At 42.8% G+C, this 18108-nt stretch overlaps 1 protein-coding gene across 2 annotated transcripts in view; it reads left to right on the plus strand.

The window, feature by feature from the left end:
• C19H11orf49 (chromosome 19 C11orf49 homolog) overlaps window positions 1-18108 on the plus strand; it is a 79063-nt gene that overhangs the window by 32801 nt on the left and 28154 nt on the right. For both annotated transcript variants that reach the window (XM_033928228.1, XM_033928227.1), the window contains exon 3: window positions 2852-2982. In XM_033928228.1, coding sequence (XP_033784119.1) covers window positions 2852-2982 — 131 coding nt within the window. The remainder of the gene's footprint in view (window positions 1-2851; window positions 2983-18108) is intronic.

The raw sequence follows: 18108 nt of genomic DNA on the forward strand, positions 1-18108 counted from the left end.
TGGCGAGAGGGACAATCAACACAGTGTTCTTCAACCGCCAGTCCATGGATCGGGGCTGGTCTGCAGAAATCTTCTGCCGGTCCACAGGGCCAGCATGTCCATCAGGCCCAAGACAGTGCTCTTCAGCCACTGGTATATGGTGCGATCAACGTGGCGACTTCGGGTCAGCTCCCTGAGTGCTGCAGTGCACAAAGCCGTGGGAAAAAGCTCCTATGCGCGTCCTGCACCTGAACCGGAAGCCTTCTCTCTGACATCCCAACATCAGAGGGAAGACTTCCAGATGAGGCACGGGACACTGCCCACAGCTTTGTTGCACTGCAGCACTCAGGGAGCCGGCCCGAAGACGCTGCGTTGATCGCACAGTGGACTGGCCCAAAGATAACACCGGGGAGCAGGCCAGAAGGCAAGGCAGATGGAGGGAAAGAGACAACAATGGTAGAGGAAATGCTTTTATTTTTATTATATAGTGATTGATTTGTCTGTTCAGGAAGAAATGCATTTGTTTCTTTTCCTCTGGGGTTGTACTGCATGCAGAGTCTTGCATCTTAAGAGTTTGTTTGTGAATATTAGTACTTTTAGTTTTTGGTCCTGCATTTGCATGGGGGTTATCTGTTTTCTGGTAGGAATGAATGTTGAAAAGCATACAATGTGCTTTGTGTATTTTAATTGTGTGGTTAACCATTACGTGTTGTTAATATGATTATATTGTGTGTGTGTGTGTGTGTGTGTGTGTGTATATATATGTATATGAAAAATGAAGGGAAAAAATGGTGTTGCAATTAGTACTATTATGGGGGTGGGGTCTGGGGCGGAGATTGGATGGAGATGGGCACGACTTAGCCCAGTGTTCTTCAACTGCCGGTCCAGAAAACAATTATTTTATATCTGCCGGTCCATAGGTGTCACAAGGTTGAAGAACACTGATCTAACAAATAGTCTATGGGGAGAAAAAGACCTCAGTGTCCACAGGATGAGCAAAAAAAGCTGATCCTAAGGATAAAACCTCCTTCAAAAAGCAATTTGAGGAGGCAGACACATCCTCGGTCAAAAATTCCGCGAACTAACTTGTACAGCACTTAGAAGGTTTTTATTATCGCATTTTAAATAAACTGTTTAAATATACTACTTTATAGCTACTTTCTTTGAGTTGTGCTAAATATACTATTTAGTGACTTCAAGTCATCTCCCCTAATTTTAGTACTTTTTGAAGAATGTTGTGTTTACCCATTTCCACTCCACTCCCTCAGCTCCAGTCGAAAGAGCCCTAACCTCTTTAGCTTTTTGTCATAGGAGAGCTGTTCAATCCCCCGTTTATTCTTTTGATTGCCCTTCTCTGTCACTTTTCTAATTCCAAATTGAGTTTTAGATGCTCATTCTAGAGCTATTGGTATAGCAAAATTGAATAAATCCAAACCTCACCTAAGAGCAGTGGAACGTGAGTTGCATCCCTCTGTGTTATATGACACGCACTGACTTCGCTTTTTTGGCTTTGTGGGCGCTTGTTGGTTAACATCTAAAAACAATCCCACCTACATTTGAACACTGCAGTCAGTGTTGGGAGTAAACGCTGTCTGCGGCATTTTGAACATTCCGTGCCAGCTGATACCTTGCTGTCGGTGCTGAATATGCAGCTACAGAATGATCGCCAGCCAGAAAGACTGTTCTAGATTGAATTGTAATTTTTAGTGGAACTCAGTTTGTCATATGTATAAGATGGAAAGATTTCTTGCGATACAGAAGGGGTATTTTAAAAGATTTCAAGAGGTGTGGAGGCCATTAATTGAATATTATAACGAGTAAAGTTTATTCTTTTTCCTTAGGGGATAATATATAGAAATGGGATGGGATGGGAGGGATAGGGAGGGAAAAATATTGGAAATATGTTGTTATGAAAAATAAGGAGATATATGTAATAGGATGGGATATTTATTGTTGTGCATTACTGGGTATAATAAAATGTTTAAAGTGTTTGAGGAAGAAGGATGGGGGGAGGGACAGATTTCATGTCAGATTAATTGTATTATCAAAAAGGGATATATAATTATATATAAATTTGTAAGGAATATTTTATTGATATGGAAAAGGGTGGGAGGTGGGGGAGGGAATAAAAACATGTATAATAATATTGTTTAAGAATGCCAAGTGTGTTATGTAAATTAATTGTAATAATACTGTACACTTGTTGAAAGAAATAAAAAGGAATAAAGATTTAAAAAAAAAAAAAAAAAAAAAGAATGATCGCCAGCGGTGGTGAGGTAAGGGGGGACGGACCGCCCCGGGCACGGTCTTTGTAAGGGGCGCGGGCACCCGTCGTCCTCTCCGCCCCAACCCCTGCACGCGTGCAGCCCTTCCCTCATTCCTCTTTAATTTTCACTGCGCGAGCAGCATTCTGAACTTGCTGCCCGCTTCGGTGTCTCCTCCCTCTGACGTCACTTCCAGGCCCTGCGCCTAGGAAGTGACATCAGAGGGATAGCCGACACGACACGGGGCAGCAAGTTCGTGTTGCTGCTCGCGGCCTGCAAAATTTAAAAAAGTATGGGGGAGGGGAGGGGTGCACGACGGGGGAGGGGTCGAGAAAGGGCAGGGGAGGGGTGCCACCGCCACTGATCACCAGCATGTATCCAGGTACTGGTGGTGATATGTCCTGACTTACCCGGATAACTTCCAGTTCCACCCTCGGACTACTCTGGCACTCCCCAGATAGTCGTGGGACAGTCACTGAAAGGCACTTAGCCAGGTAGTAGTGATTTCCCTGCTGATTTGGACGCACACATTCTGACTACTGGAGAGTATAAGAGAAAAGGAATTTTCCTTGCCATCTATTTTTGTTCTTTATCTCTCTTTTTGACAGCTTTACAAGTGTGCATCAGGGAACTCATGTCCTGTTCCGGGAGATTAATTTCATCCAAGCTACCCCACATAATCGGGCATCCTTTCTGCGCAACTTCTGGAAGTGCTTCCGAACCATTGGCAAAAATGGAGGTAAGAAGAGTTTGCAGTCTCCAGGGTGGGTGACATTTGGCAGCATGTGTGAAGTTACCATGCACTGGGTGCACATTGGAGAGGAGTCAGTCTACCATGTCACTGACATTACCTGTTCAAAGCAAGTAGTTATGGTTACTCAGAAGCACCAGAAACTTTAGTTCCTTTTCGTACACTTGAAATGGAGTTACAGTATTGTATTACAGCACATTTTTATCCTGGCTGCAAGTCTACAGATAATAATAAAAATAGTGCAGGCACTCTGTGTATGACAAATGTACTGTTATCTAGAGGCTGTTTTCAAAGTTAAGAACATGCCTTGGGATAGTAATAGGAACACTTCATGTTCAAGTGCCTCTTTTATAAATACTGCAGCTCTTTGTAAGCTTATATACTTAGTGCTGCCCAGTAATAACTCAAAATTGATTTCTAAGAAAGCTAACACATTGCGGTGAAAAGTTCTGTGGGGCTTGGCCGTCAATTAGAGTAAGGCCCGTTGGTAGATTTTGATGTCATTCGGTGGTTTCTTCTTTCCCTCCATCAACGTCCTATCCGGAAGAAGGTAAAAGGAAGCTGATGTGTGATGATGCCGACTGTGGCTGGCGGCAAAACCAGCCTCATGGAGCTACTTACTGGACAGCACCAATGCTCCCTCTAAGGATTGGCCGGGTGCGTGCAAATGTTTTTTCTCATGTGAGCGACAAGTTCAAAAACGTGGTGTTGTTTTTTTTTCGCATGAGCACCAAGTTCTAAAAACCAACAATTTTCCGGATTTGCAAGAAATTTTTTTGGGAGCGACACTCCTAGAATGCATGAGCGATTGCTCATGTGCTCGGCTTAGAGGGAACATAGGACAGCACCCTGAATTATCCTACAACATTTCATGTTTTAATAAACATGTGCCACCACCATTGTGGTCTCAGTTTCCAGAAGAAGGAACTAATGGGGTATTTTATGTGATTACAGAAAAATAAATGAAGGCAACCAAAACCTGCATTATATCATAGTTACCTTCCAGAAAACATATCGGTCTTGTTAGCTGTTCAAAACTGTGGTTATATACAAGTAAGTGAGAGATGTTAATATTGCTGTCCTGGCGTACACTAATTATGCAGCTGAGCGAGAAGGCGGCTCCAAATTTGTCACCCCCTCCAAATTACTGTAAAATTTTTGGAGCGCTTAACGGGAGAATTAATCTCTCCAACATTCTAGGTTACCAAGTTAACCAGGGTCAATAAACATCAACCACTCTATAGACACCTCCACAGATACAGAGGCAGCCCAGCCATCCCAGCCCCTGACCAGGCGCCACCAGAGTATCAGTTGACCACCCAGATCCAAAGGGGCAGAGAGTGCAATCCATCAAACAACCCCCTCCCCAAGCCCCCATCCCCTCCCCAACACCACCCCAACTCCTAACCTAACCTTCTAAATCCCCCCCTCCCCCCAATCCCCCACCTGCTTCTACATCTCGGGACCATCCAACTTGACCCCGAGATTCCTTAAGAGAAGCAGTAACACCACCACCCCCCCGGCCGCCCCTAAATTACACAATCCGCCCCATAGTAAACACAAGACACTACACTCCCGTCCAACCCCCACCCCACTCACACACTCCATGCACATTCACCACCCCTCCCCTGAACACCCATCATTCACTCTTCCACTTCCAACTTCCCCACCAAGATCCCCAAGTCCTTCCCCCCTAGGGGAAATCCAAATTACTGTAAAAGCACACAGCCACCCCCCACTTCAGAAACCCACACACATTTAGAATGTTCTGCTTTCATAATACAATTTATATTAAAATTCTCCTGTAATTAGTCCCCTCTCTTTGTCTTGCTCTAACTTGTAGAAGAGAAAAGTACCGTTGCAAGCATGTTAGGAACCGTTTTGGTTTGTTTTTTTTTTTTGTTTACCTGCTAGCATCCTGAGGCCATTTCCCTTACATGTACAGGATGTGTTGAGCCTTTGTATTTTGCGCAGTAATTCTCTCCAATCTGTGTCTTGTTTAGGATGCTGTCTCCTGGCAAAACGTTTACTGTATTTGCTAACATCTCATTCTTTGATGGGAGATGTTAAAGGATTTTTTCTAGTTGGTATTTGAGTACACCCAGGGTATGTTCCTTCTAGGAGTGCTTGCTGTGGCCTAACCCTTTCCATAGGGCAGAAGATTTTATCTCAAAAGAAGCCATATCAGATTTTGTCATAAAATGTCTGAATCTCAGAAGCTTTTTGCTGTTCTTGGAAGAGTAGGGCCTATAAGTATCTTACAAGGTCATGATAAAATAATCTGAAGAAAGGCCTCCGTGTGTGTGTATGTCTCTCTCTCTCTCAAATGCAGTCTCTATCCTTTAATCTAATACTTGGTTTTGTATACCGAGACTTCATTCTAAGAAAGCTCGACTCAGTTTCCAATAGTTAGATCAAGCTGGAAGAAACATATTGAATGGATCTCAAAAAGGATTAATTACCAAAGTGTTTAGTAAACAGAATAGTTTTCAAAGCCTTATGAAAAAAAGAAAGGGAACCAGAACTTCTCAGGAAAAGTGGAAGATCATTCCAAAGTTCTGTTAACCCACCCACCCACCCTATAAATAAGAGTAAAGATTCTATGGCTTTCTAATTGAAGTACCTACCCCTAAGTCCCCTGCATAGGGTTACCAGACTTTTGTCCAGAGAAATCCGGATGCATGACCTTGCCCAGTTCTGCCTCTAGTCCCGCCCTTGCAAAGCCTCATCTTTGTTTTCCGATGCGTGTGACATCATCCGTGCACGCTCAGAGGCCCTTCAGACACAGCCGAGAGGTCGGTGCTTTTCAAAACCCGGACAAGCTACGTCCTGTGTGCTTATACGTGGTGCGCGTGTTGTTGGAGCAGCGCCAGCTTGACGGGGGAGTGCAGAGGTGCTGCACATGCGTCTGGAGGATGGCCGGCTTGAATCGGAAGCCGGGAGGCACTGGTTAAGGCAAAGGCATCGCCGAAGAGTGAGGAGAGCCGCACGGGGACCCCGGGGAAAGGAAACCACCACGCGGCAAGGGCTGCAGCTCCCACAGACAGGTACCCACCCACTCCTGGGCCACCATAGTAAACCTTGGTTGTGGAACGAATTGTTTCAGTTTACATTGTGGCCTATGGGGACATGTGCTTTGATAACGAGTACTTTGGATTACGAGCATGCTTCTGGAACGAATTATGCTCGTAAACCAAGATACCAGATCCAGTTGCTAGTTGATTTTGCGATAGCATTGCAGCCTGCAAGACAGACCTGGCTCTGTGATTGCCTGCATTTTCATTAGAACTTCTAATGTTTGATATTTCTCACTATATCATTCGGTCCCCATTATTCTCATAACTAAATCATTTAAGTAAGGAATTTAAGCATTTGCTCTAGATTTCTGTTCTTCTCTCTCCCTCCCCTTTTTGCAATTAAAGATCTTCTGTATTTTTTTTCATGTCTCCTTGAAGTTTGTTGCTGTGGCCTTATGTTTAATTCATTTTTATTAAAGAGGAACTTGCAGCTTGGTTAGAGAAAGGAAAACAACCGATAAACTTCAATTTTACAAAACTGTTAAAATACCAAATATTCAGGCAATGCAACCACTCCAATTTTCAAATTATCCCTCTCTCCCACCCCTAAGATCCCTCACAAGAGTCATCAAGCCATGCAAGTATCGCAATTCTCATTCTACATATTTAGCAATCGACTTTGTGCTTTTGAAGAGAAGGTGGACCAAAAATTCTCCCAAATTCGCTGAAATCTTAGTCGGTCCAGATTGTGAACTAAAATTTTGCACCTCCAAGCGCTACGTGCAAAGCAACATTTTTTTTAAGTTCAGTAAGTTTTTATTTTGTTTTTGGTTCAAAAATAAACAGAACAGAAAATAACACATCGTAATACAATAACAAGAGAGAGAGTGTGGATGTGCAACCTAAGCAATATTAGATGTATAGCAATGGTTACTTATACTAAGTACTCGGAGAATGAGAAAAATGAGATAATTAGCTAACACCAATCAATACGGTAATAAAGATGCTGCCAGTAAAGGTAACCCCAGTCAGTACGGTAATAAAGATCCTTCCAATAAAGGTAACCCCAGTCAATACGGTAATAAAGATCCTGCCAGTAAAGGTAACCCCAGTCAATACGGTAATAAAGATCCTGCCAGTAAAGGTAACCCCAGTCAATACGGTAATAAAGATCCTGCCAGTAAAGGTAACCCCAGTCAGTACGGTAATAAAGATGCTTCCAGTAAAGGTAACCCCAGTCAGTATGGTAATAAAGATCCTACCAGAAAGGTAACCCCAGTCAATACGGTAATAAAGATCCTGCCAGTAAAGGTAACCCCAGTCAATACGGTAATAAAGATCCTGCCAGTAAAGGTAACCCCAGTCAATACGGTAATAAAGATCCTGCCAGTAAAGGTAACCCCAGTCAATACGGTAATAAAGATCCTGCCAGTAAAGGTAACCCCAGTCAATACGGTAATAAAGATCCTGCCAGTAAAGGTAACCCCAGTCAGTACGGTAATAAAGATGCTTCCAGTAAAGGTAACCCCAGTCAGTATGGTAATAAAGATCCTGCCAGAAAGGTAACCCCAGTCAATACGGTAATAAAGATCCTGCCAGTAAAGGTAACCCCAGTCAATACGGTAATAAAGATCCTGCCAGTAAAGGTAACCCCAGTCAATACGGTAATAAAGATCCTGCCAGTAAAGGTAACCCCAGTCAATACGGTAATAAAGATCCTGCCAGTAAAGGTAACCCCAGTCAATACGGTAATAAAGATCCTGCCAGTAAAGGTAACCCCAGTCAGTACGGTAATAAAGATGCTTCCAGTAAAGGTAACCCCAGTCAGTACGGTAATAAAGATGCTTCCAGTAAAGGTAACCCCAGTCAGTATGGTAATAAAGATCCTGCCAGAAAGGTAACCCCAGTCAATACGGTAATAAAGATGCTTCCAGTAAAGGTAACACCAGTCAATACGGTAATAAAGATCCTGCCAGTAAAGGTAACCCCAGTCAATACGGTAATAAAGATCCTGCCAGTAAAGGTAACCCCAGTCAATACGGTAATAAAGATCCTGCCAGTAAAGGTAACCCCAGTCAATACGGTAATAAAGATCCTGCCAGTAAAGGTAACCCCAGTCAATACGGTAATAAAGATGCTTCCAGTAAAGGTAACCCCAGTCAGTACGGTAATAAAGATGCTTCCAGTAAAGGTAACCCCAGTCAGTATGGTAATAAAGATCCTGCCAGAAAGGTAACCCCAGTCAATACGGTAATAAAGATCCTGCCAGTAAAGGTAACACCAGTCAATACGGTAATAAAGATCCTGCCAGTAAAGGTAACCCCAGTCAATACGGTAATAAAGATCCTGCCAGTAAAGGTAACCCCAGTCAGTATGGTAATAAAGATCCTGCCAGAAAGGTAACCCCAGTCAATACGGTAATAAAGATCCTGCCAGTAAAGGTAACCCCAGTCAATACGGTAATAAAGATCCTGCCAGTAAAGGTAACCCCAGTCAATACGGTAATAAAGATGCTGCGTTCAAAAGTGAGGAGAGATCTACTCTTAATAGCTGCAGCTCTTTCAAACTTTGCTGTGGTGCAGACAGTATTCCGCCACATATTGTACTCAGTAATAGAGGTGTTTTTCCAATGTTGTAAAACCAATTTTATGGCCAGTTGGAGCAGTAAATTTAGTAATTTAGTCATCAGAGGTTAAGGTATGCTATAAGCCGTTACTTCCCAGAATAACGATACTAGGTGTTAGAGGTTCAGAGATACAGAATAACTTACACAACATTTTTCCATACAAGTTGCCAAAAGGGTTGAACTGTGTTGCAATGGAAGAGCTGGCGCAGGAAAGTTCCTTTCTCTTGAAGAAATCTGAAAATGGCAACTGCTGGTCCTGTGATAAAGTGGGCCAATTTGTGAGGTGTCCATATCGCTCTGTGTAATACAAAGAACATCGCCACTTTGGAACAATTCCAACTTCAAAATCCAGAACGAGACAATTCATTGGACCGATTGGCAAAACTGTGAAATATGGTCTGTACAACAGCTTTGAAGTGATTCCTCATGGTTACCATGCAAAGCAACATTAACATAGTGATGCACCAAACTTGCAAGCTTGGAGGTTTAAGTTTCAAGTTTATTAGGATTTTATATACCTCCTATCAAGGTTTATCTAAGCGGTTTTACAATCAGGTACTCAAGTATTTCCCTATCTGTCCTGGTGGGTTCACAATCTATCTAACGTACCTGGGGCTATGGAGCAGCATGGGGTTTGAACCCACAACCCCAGGTTGCTGAGGCTGTAGATCCAACCACTGCGCCACAAACTCCTCCCACCCAGCCAGTATAGTCTTTTTAGCCATCAACATTGCCCACTGCGCAAAGTTTTGCCAACCACCAGGAGGTGGAAACGGAATATGGTACACATCAGACAGAATCTTTGGATCTAATTGCAACTTACAAGATCAAAGATTCGAAATCCTTGCACATAAATGCTGCCAAAAGGAACAGAGAATCAGACAGTGCCAAAATATATGACCAAGAGTTGCAATTGTTGCAATACATGTAGGACAGGAGCCATTTTCAGCAAAACCTGCACAATGAACATGCCAAGTGACTACTGACGCCGGACTATGTGATGGCAAAGCTTCCTCCGTATGTGTCAAACAGGTCCTTCCGCTCTCAGGATGAAATACACCTCAAAACGCCTCCTGGTCATGCCCTTCAACTGCAAACCTCCACTCCCACTTCATACCGAACCACTGAAACCAACTGCCCCCGAAGATCAGATCCCTTGAAGGACTCCTCAGCTTTAGGAGAGCAATAAAAACACACCTCTTCACCTAATTCCCCTGCCCATGACCAATGGGTTACAAAGAAATGGATATTGGTACTAGATCCCATGTTAGAAAAAATACTGGTATTGAAACATCTTCCACTGCAACTATGGCTCCCTGGGGAAAACGGGATAGAAAACTAAATAAATTTATAGCCTGCACCACATGCTGTAGTAAGGTTAGTTTAGTTATACTGTAGTTTATTATTTTTATTCTGCCTTTATCGAAGGTGGATTCCAACAAAATATTTGAAAAAATGTTTATAAAATTTTTTTTAAAGTGTGCAATCAACCATACGCCATCCCGTCTGGTAACATGTAATTCAAACATCATAGCACCATCTGCCTTCCTAGCCAGTATAGTTCTAAAGTCTAATATGATATGAATGTATTTTCCAAAAGCATATAGAATGTAAAAGACTTTTTCACTTATCTTATTCTGACGCACTATTGTCAAATTCCATTCAGTCAATTCAGGCTGGTAGTGTCTGTTCCCTGACGCTGCAGAACTCCCTCAGGTGACATCCCCAGTGCAACCAAATCAAAAAAATCCCAACGTCCACAAAAAATAATCCAATGAAAACAAATGTCCTTGAGGAACAGGCCATGTGAATTTGGACATTTCAAAAATGTCGTAGGGATTGGGAGGTGGATGAAACATGACTTAAGCTATTACCGAGAAATACGTGATCTAAATTCAAATCCTAAATCCAGTAGCAGGCATACTGTGATGTAATACAGAACACTACAAATGTCATCCAGGACCTGAAGAGCAATTCTACCATACCATAACAGCAGTAACATCCACAAATCACGTAACAAGGACCTACTTAGGAAAACACAGCACCAAACACTACAAGGCATACTAGAACATCAGTAAACCTATTTGAAAACTAAAGAAGCCAGATTAGTGCACAGTTAATGCTAACAAAAAACCGTGTCTCTCTGTCATATGTGCAGAACACAGACAGACCCTTACACAGTACAGAATAGCTAACCACAAATTAAAAATAGAAGCACGTAGAAAAATATTAAATTGAATCCACAAGAAGCCACAATGCAACACCAGAGAGAGATAAAAAGTGATATCCCCTTGTACTGTGCAAAATATTAAGATGATAGATGTAAATTTCAAAAACTGACATATTATAATCACTACATTAGAAGTTAACAACTGTTGTGTATATCTCCCTCCCTCACATACACCCCCATGTTCAACATCTCTCTCTCTCCCTCCTTTGTACCCTTGGGCCAATATCTCTCTTCTCCCTTCCCCCATACAGTGTTCTCTCCATATCTCTGCCTCTCTCCTACTATCTACCATCTCTCTCCCCCCCCCCCCTCTTTTGTGCCTTGGATCAAACAACTCTCCCTTCCTTCCACCATCATTTTTAACATTTCTCACTCTCTCTCCCCAGGTACCCCTATTCCCCCAACATTTCTTCCTCTTTTGCCCCTCTCCTTGCAGACTTTATCCCTCCTCCCTACCCCATATGTAACATTTTCCCTTTCTCACCCCTCTCCACCCCTTTGCAGTATCTCTCCCTTCCTTCCCTCTACCCCATGTCCTACAATCCTTCTTCTCTTGTCTTCTCAACCCGTGTGCAGCATGTTTCTTTCCTAACCCTCCCCCACCACACTTACAGCTAACTCTCTCTCTTGCTGGCATTAAGGGAGCAGGCTGTACTCCTGCTCCTCCCTATCTTCATTCTCCACTGGCATCAGCGGGTCAGAGTCAACGGCAGCGATCGCCACAGGCTGTTTGCCAGTAACCCAGAAGCCTTTCCTTTGCTGCATCCTACCCCAGCAGAAACAGAAAGTTGTAGCAGTGGCAGAGGAGAGGCTTCTGGGTTACCGGCAGACAGCCTGTAGTGATCGCTGCTGCTAACTCTGACCCATTGAAGCTAGAAAATGAAGAGAGGGAGTGCAGGGATCACAGGAACCCAGTCTGCTTCCCTGATGCTGTTGTGGAAAAGTTTGCTGGGGTGGGAGAGTGGCCAGGCCTGCCCATTTCTACACCTCTGCCCCCCTTCCTCTGTATTGCCATCTATCCATCATCCCTCCCTGCTCTGCCTGCCATCTGACCTGTTTCTCCCCTCCCTTGCCATCCATCCCTCCCTCCTACCTAACCTCCCCTATGGTGCAATCCTGATGCACACCCGACCCCCCCCACCATGCCCTACCTTATCATCCCTGGTGGCCTAGAGGCTTCTTCGGGGGGAGGAAAGAGCCTGACTCCTTCCTACCCCTGCTGCTCCTAGAGCCATCACCACCAGTCCGAAGATTTTCAAAATGGCTGTCGAGACTTCATGGTGACCAATCCAGGTCACAGGTATCTGGCCAAAGCCTCAAGTGTCCCCTAATCTTTGTAATTTTTAATGGAGTAAAAAAAAATTGATCCTCTTATACCTGTTCTACTCCCTTTCGGATTTTATAGACTTCAATCATATCTCTCCTCAGCCGTCTCTTTTCCAAGCTGAAGAGCCCTAACCGTTTTAGTCTTTCCTCATACGAGAGGAGTTCCATCCACTTTATCATCTTGGTCACTCTTCTTTGAACCTATTCTAGTTCCACTATATCATTTTTGTGACCAGAATTGAATGCAGTACTCAAGGTGAGGTTGTACCATTTAGTGCTACAGAGGCATTATAACATTCTTAGTCTTGCTTACCATCCCTTTTCTAATAATTCCTATTTCAGTGAACACCAAACAGTATTTTTTCTTTTCCCTATTAACTACTACCCATTTCTTCTTGTCTTTGTCAGTATTTATATCTTATCTCTGCCCTTCCTTCTTTCTCTGACAACTCTTGTCACCTTGGTTTACCTCTAACCATTTATTTCTTCCATTAGTGCCTTCACTACTTTCCCTGCCACTTTCTGCTTCTTTCCTTTGCTATTCTTTTTGAGATTTTCAGTATGTTTTGAATACTGAGTCTGAATTTTGGTATGTGTGCCTCTTTTTGACCTTTATAAGTGTAACTTGGATTAGTTTATCCTGATTCATCTTTAATTGCTGTTGTGCTTTGTCATCACACATTGGCTGTGGAGAGACTGTGCGGTTCATGCTGTCAGACATCCCAGGACCCTGGGGAAGGGGGGTGCTCCACTTTAATTAAAGAAAGCTCAGCACATTACAGGAGAGACCTGCGGCCTGTTGATTTTTAAATACAATTTTTGGACAATTGATGTTTTGGAGTAAAGATGTGGGGGTGGTGTGAGGGCCAGGGTTCCAGGAATTTAGGGAGAGCTCATTTTAGTCTGAAAAAGTTGTAAAACGTGCCCACACTAATGTGGTTGTTTAATGCTTAAATGTTATTTTGAGAGCACAAAGAAAAGCAAAGCAAAGCAAATGATGATAAACGTTAACTTTAATACTACACCACAGACATGTTCTTGAGGTCAGAACATGGCAACAACATAGAGTGAAAGTCACTAAGAGCAGGAAAGATCAAAGGGAGCCCCAAGGCTATTTGGGAAAGTTTCTTTCCAGATTTGCAGATATTGTGGTCTCTATGGCCAGCAAACATCTCAAGAATATTGTTTCTAAGACTGGTGGAGGGGCCCTTGTGGATTTAAAAAAAAAAACCCCAACTATTCTGGAACTGGAGAAGAATTTCTGTGCTTAGAAAATCCCAACGAACTGTCTTCTAATTCAGGCAGCAGGATAGCAGAACTTCAAGGGTCAGAAGAAGATTTCTAAGAGCCTTACCACGTGAAATGGCACTGGAATGGGATAGGCCATTGGGGCCCAGCTTGATCAACATTATACCTGTTTTCGTGGTCTTCAATTCCATGTGCTTTGCCCATATCTCGATACTGAGTCTCAAAATTCACTCATTCATGCTCTGATTCTCTTGGCTAGATTATGCCAATGTGGTTTATGTAGGTCCAGCCTCAGCAAAACTGAAATGTTTGCAGTCAATCCAGAATACTGCCATTTGTCTCAAGTCATGCCAAGAAATGTGATTACATTTCTCCTTTATTATACCAGCACCATTGGCTTCACAGAATCCAATATACATTTTTAACTCACAAGATTCTTTATTCAGGCATCCCTTCTTATTTGTTTTCTACAATCATTCTTTATGTTCCTACATGTTTTCCGCATTCACGAAATGATTTTCGATTAGCGCTCCCTCCTCCATCACGAGCCTATTTGCCGACTACCTGATGTTATGCTGATTTTTCTGTTGTTCTCTTTTTATGGAATTCACTCCTGCATTATTTAAGCACAGAACTGTTCTGCCATTTCCAGGATCTTAGTCTTGTGGTAGGGCGTGAAGGGTCAGTTGTCAAGGCTCTTGGGTTTTGTTATTGTTGATATTTTCTAATCAATGTTAACTTTGTCATGTAATTTAAGGTGACGGGACAAAAGCATGCTGGACAAAGCCACGCCGCTGGAAAAGTTAATTTTAAAGAGCTCCGATGGAGAGGTGTGGGGTGAACCCCCCCCCCCCCCCACTTTACTTAATACTGTTCACACTGCCGTTGGGGGGTGTGGGGGGGTGCAACCCCACATTATACAGAAAACTTAACTTTTTCCTAAAAAATCAGGAAAAAGTTAAGTTTCCTCTATAAAGGGGGGGTCTAAGCTCCCAGACCCCCCCCCAACGGCAGCGCAAACACTATTAAGTTAACTGGGGGCTTCCCCCCTCACACCCTCCGTCGGAGCTCTTTAAAATTAACTTTTCCAGTGGCGCACTAGAGTCTTGCGCCCAATTGTCTGGGCTCAAATGTTGGCGCGGCTTTATCCCGCACGTGAATGACTGTGAACCGTAATTTAATGAGCGTGTTCTTCTTTGGTGCCATGTTTTAACACATCTTTATTGACTTATTGATATTGGTTGTTATCTAAATTGCTGTTTCAATCCTCCAATTTGATTGGAGTTCATTTCTTATGTGTTTTTTAATATTGTAACTTTTTGAACTGCTTTGACATATTTGCAAGTTGCAATATATGAAATGTAAATAAAACATAAACTTCAGCATCTAAAGAGCTTGGAGTGGGCTGATTTGTTTGGCCCTTCTAACCAAAATGATGATCTGCTGCTCCTGAGACCAAGAGCTGGAGAAAACTAGCACTGAAATAAAGAATTATATTGGTCATCATTAATCTCTCTTCATTTTAGCGTGATCCTAATTTATAACTGTGATTTTAAGCAATCGAGTTTAATTCCAATCTATGTCCAGGGACCCAAGCAAGACCTACTTACCATCAATGTTGACAGAGCAAGCACACCATCTGAAGTGTAGAGGAATAAAGCGGGTGGTTGAGAAACTGAACTCTGTTTCAGGCAGCAAAAACTGGCCAAAATACTAGCTTTGAGAAAAACAGACAAATCCAATCCCCTAATAATGGATAAGCTCATTACCAAAATAAGTTGCAGCCTACACTTTGAACTCAGAGACTACAGTGGACATCATGCTGCAATTTGTGGTCTCCACCCAGGAGTTTATGGATGTTTTGGAGTAGGTCTTGTTGGTAAACAGTCAAAAACTTGAGGTCCTGAAAAACAGAGGTATCCATTTATTGGAGAGATGCATATATTCAGAAACCAGACTTGGAGGACCGATTGTTGCATTATAGGAGTTCTGAGAAAGAGGAAGGATCAGACCCTGTGGCCTTGTTCTTTGCATGGATTCCACAAATTGTTGATATGGAAATTAAAAAACTATTGGATATTTATTTAGTTGCAAACATCGGTGGTTTTTTAAAATACTGGTCATGGCATTTAAAAAAAATTCTATATTCAGCACTGCCATACATATAGACCACACCTTCAAAAAGATACGAAAAGGAGTCAGACCAGAGGAAGGCTACTAAAATGGTGTGTGGTCTTCGTCATAAGGAGTATGAGGACAGACTTAAAGATCTCAATATGTACTATACTGTGGAGCAGGGGTAGGCAATTCTGGTCGTCGAGAGCCACAGGTGGGTCAGGTTTTCAGGATATCCACACTGCCTCCTTGAGATGCAATTCTATCTCTTGCGTATTTATTGTGGATATCCTGAAAACCTGATCTGCCTGTGGCTCTCAACGACCGGAATTGCCTACCCCTGCTTTGGAGGAAAGGGGAGATATGAAGAGATGTTTAAATACCTACATGGCCTAAATGCACATGAGTCGAGTCCCTTTCATTTGAAAGGAAGCTCTGAAATGAGAGGGCATAGGATGAAGTTAAGAGGTGATAGGCTCGGGAGTAATCTAAGGAAATTCTTTTTTTACGGAAAGGGTGGTAGAGGCATGGAACAGTCTCCCGGAAGAGGTGGTAGAGACGGAGACTGTGTCTGAATTCAAGAAAGCACGGGATAGGCACGTGGAATCTCTTAGAGAGAGGAGGAGATAATGGTTACTTTGGATGGGCAGACTGGATGGGCCATTTGGCCTTTATCTGCCATCGTGTTTCTATGTTTCTATTATAGCATAGAGCCTATATGCACATTTATGCACTTCTGCTATGTAAAAGGCAGGCTTAAATGTCAGTGCATACGTGTTGCATGCCAGCTCATATTTTACAGTATTCTATAAGTTACATCCATGTCTACTTGCAGTAGCATGCTTTGATAGTTGCATTCTAAGTTTGCAGAATTCTGCTTAGCACCCAACCAGCAATTATGCTTGTGAATGAACGGGTTCCAGACAAAGAATCACTTTACAGGTCATGGACCTGATGGGCCGCCGCGGGAGCGGGCTGCTGGGCACGATGGACCACTGGTCTGACCCAGCGGAGGCAACTTCTTATTTTCTTAAATAGTTAATTACATTTAGGTGTCCAGTTAGTGGTCTGAAAATTGCAACTAACCGGATGACTCTCTTGCAGTTCAAAGTATGCATTGTGCTTTCACCATTATAGGCAAGTAGGAAAAAACGTTAGAAGGACTGTTGACTGGTTAAGATGGAAAGCTGACACAGTTTTGGGAAGGAACTTTGAATGGGTGTGCCGAACCACTCTAGGGTGTCTACTTTGTTGCAAATCTTCATGTCATCTGCCAAAAAGGCAACTATTTCCTTCTAACCCTTCAGAAATGTCACTCACAAATATATTGAATAGAATCGGCCCGAATACCAATCCTTGAGGCATTTTGTTACTCACTTTTCTTTCCTCTAGTCTAACTGAATTCCATTCACACCACCCTCTGCCATCTATCAATCAACCAGTTTCTAATCCAATTCACCAATTTTGGACTTAACTTCAGGCATTCAATTAGTTAATAAACCTCTTAAGTGGAACCATGTCAAAAGCTTTCGTGAAATTCAAATAGGCATGCCCTCAATCTAATTCTCTGGTCACCCAGTCAAAGAAATCAATCAGATCTGTATGACATGATTTTACTCTTCTAACACCATGTTGCCTCAGATCTTGTAACCCACTGGATAAGCACCAATGAGAGGGATTCCAAGAAGTTTACTATCCTTTCCTTCAGTAGCACCTCCATTATTTTTCCAACCACTGAAGTGAGGCTTACCAGCCTACAGTTTTCCACTTGTACAGAGACCATATCTGCTCTTCTTCAGTCCTGTGGAACTTTCCCTGTCTCCAAAGGATCTGTTATACAAATCTTTAAGAGGGCCCACCGGTACCTCTTTGTGCTCCATCAATATCTGTGGGTGTATAACTTACAGTCCCATGGCTTTGTCCTTTGTCAGATTTTCAAGTTCTTTATAAACTCTTTATGAAGTGAACGGTGTGATATCTAGTCCATTTCCATATATGCCTTTGTCAGTCAATCCACTGGGAATGAGGCCTAAGACTCCAATTGGCCAGATACCTGAGACTTGGCTCAGTTGCCTAAGTCCCCTCCTATGGGTGGGGTCTTAGGCATCTGAGCCAATCAGAGCCTTAAGCTCTTCCCCTGTGCATTGGGGGTTCGGCGACAGGAGGGAGTGGGCATCCCTCCTGCCAGGGGTCTTTGCTGGGGGGGGGTCCTTGCTGCAACGCTCAGCTGATCGTGGCAGGGAGATTTCCTTAGCACAGTATCTAAAGATATATCTAACCGAGTGGTACAAATAACCAGTATAACTTCAATAACATATAATCCACTCTGTCGGGGAAGTCTAGAGTCAACGCTGATTCAACGTGTTAGTCGATCTAGCTTCAGGAAAAAGGCCTCAGAGTCTGAAGCTCTACGCTAAGTCTTATCGCCGACTAGCACTGTCGGCGTAAAGTCCATATCTTTGCTCCATAATTCAATCTTTGGCCAAAAAACCTGGATCTTTATATTAATTATTTTTTTATTTAATTATTATTATTTTTTTTCTATTATTTCA

This window comes from Geotrypetes seraphini, chromosome 19, assembly GCF_902459505.1.
Source record: "Geotrypetes seraphini chromosome 19, aGeoSer1.1, whole genome shotgun sequence".
In the NCBI taxonomy this organism is placed as follows: Eukaryota; Metazoa; Chordata; class Amphibia; order Gymnophiona; family Dermophiidae; genus Geotrypetes; species Geotrypetes seraphini.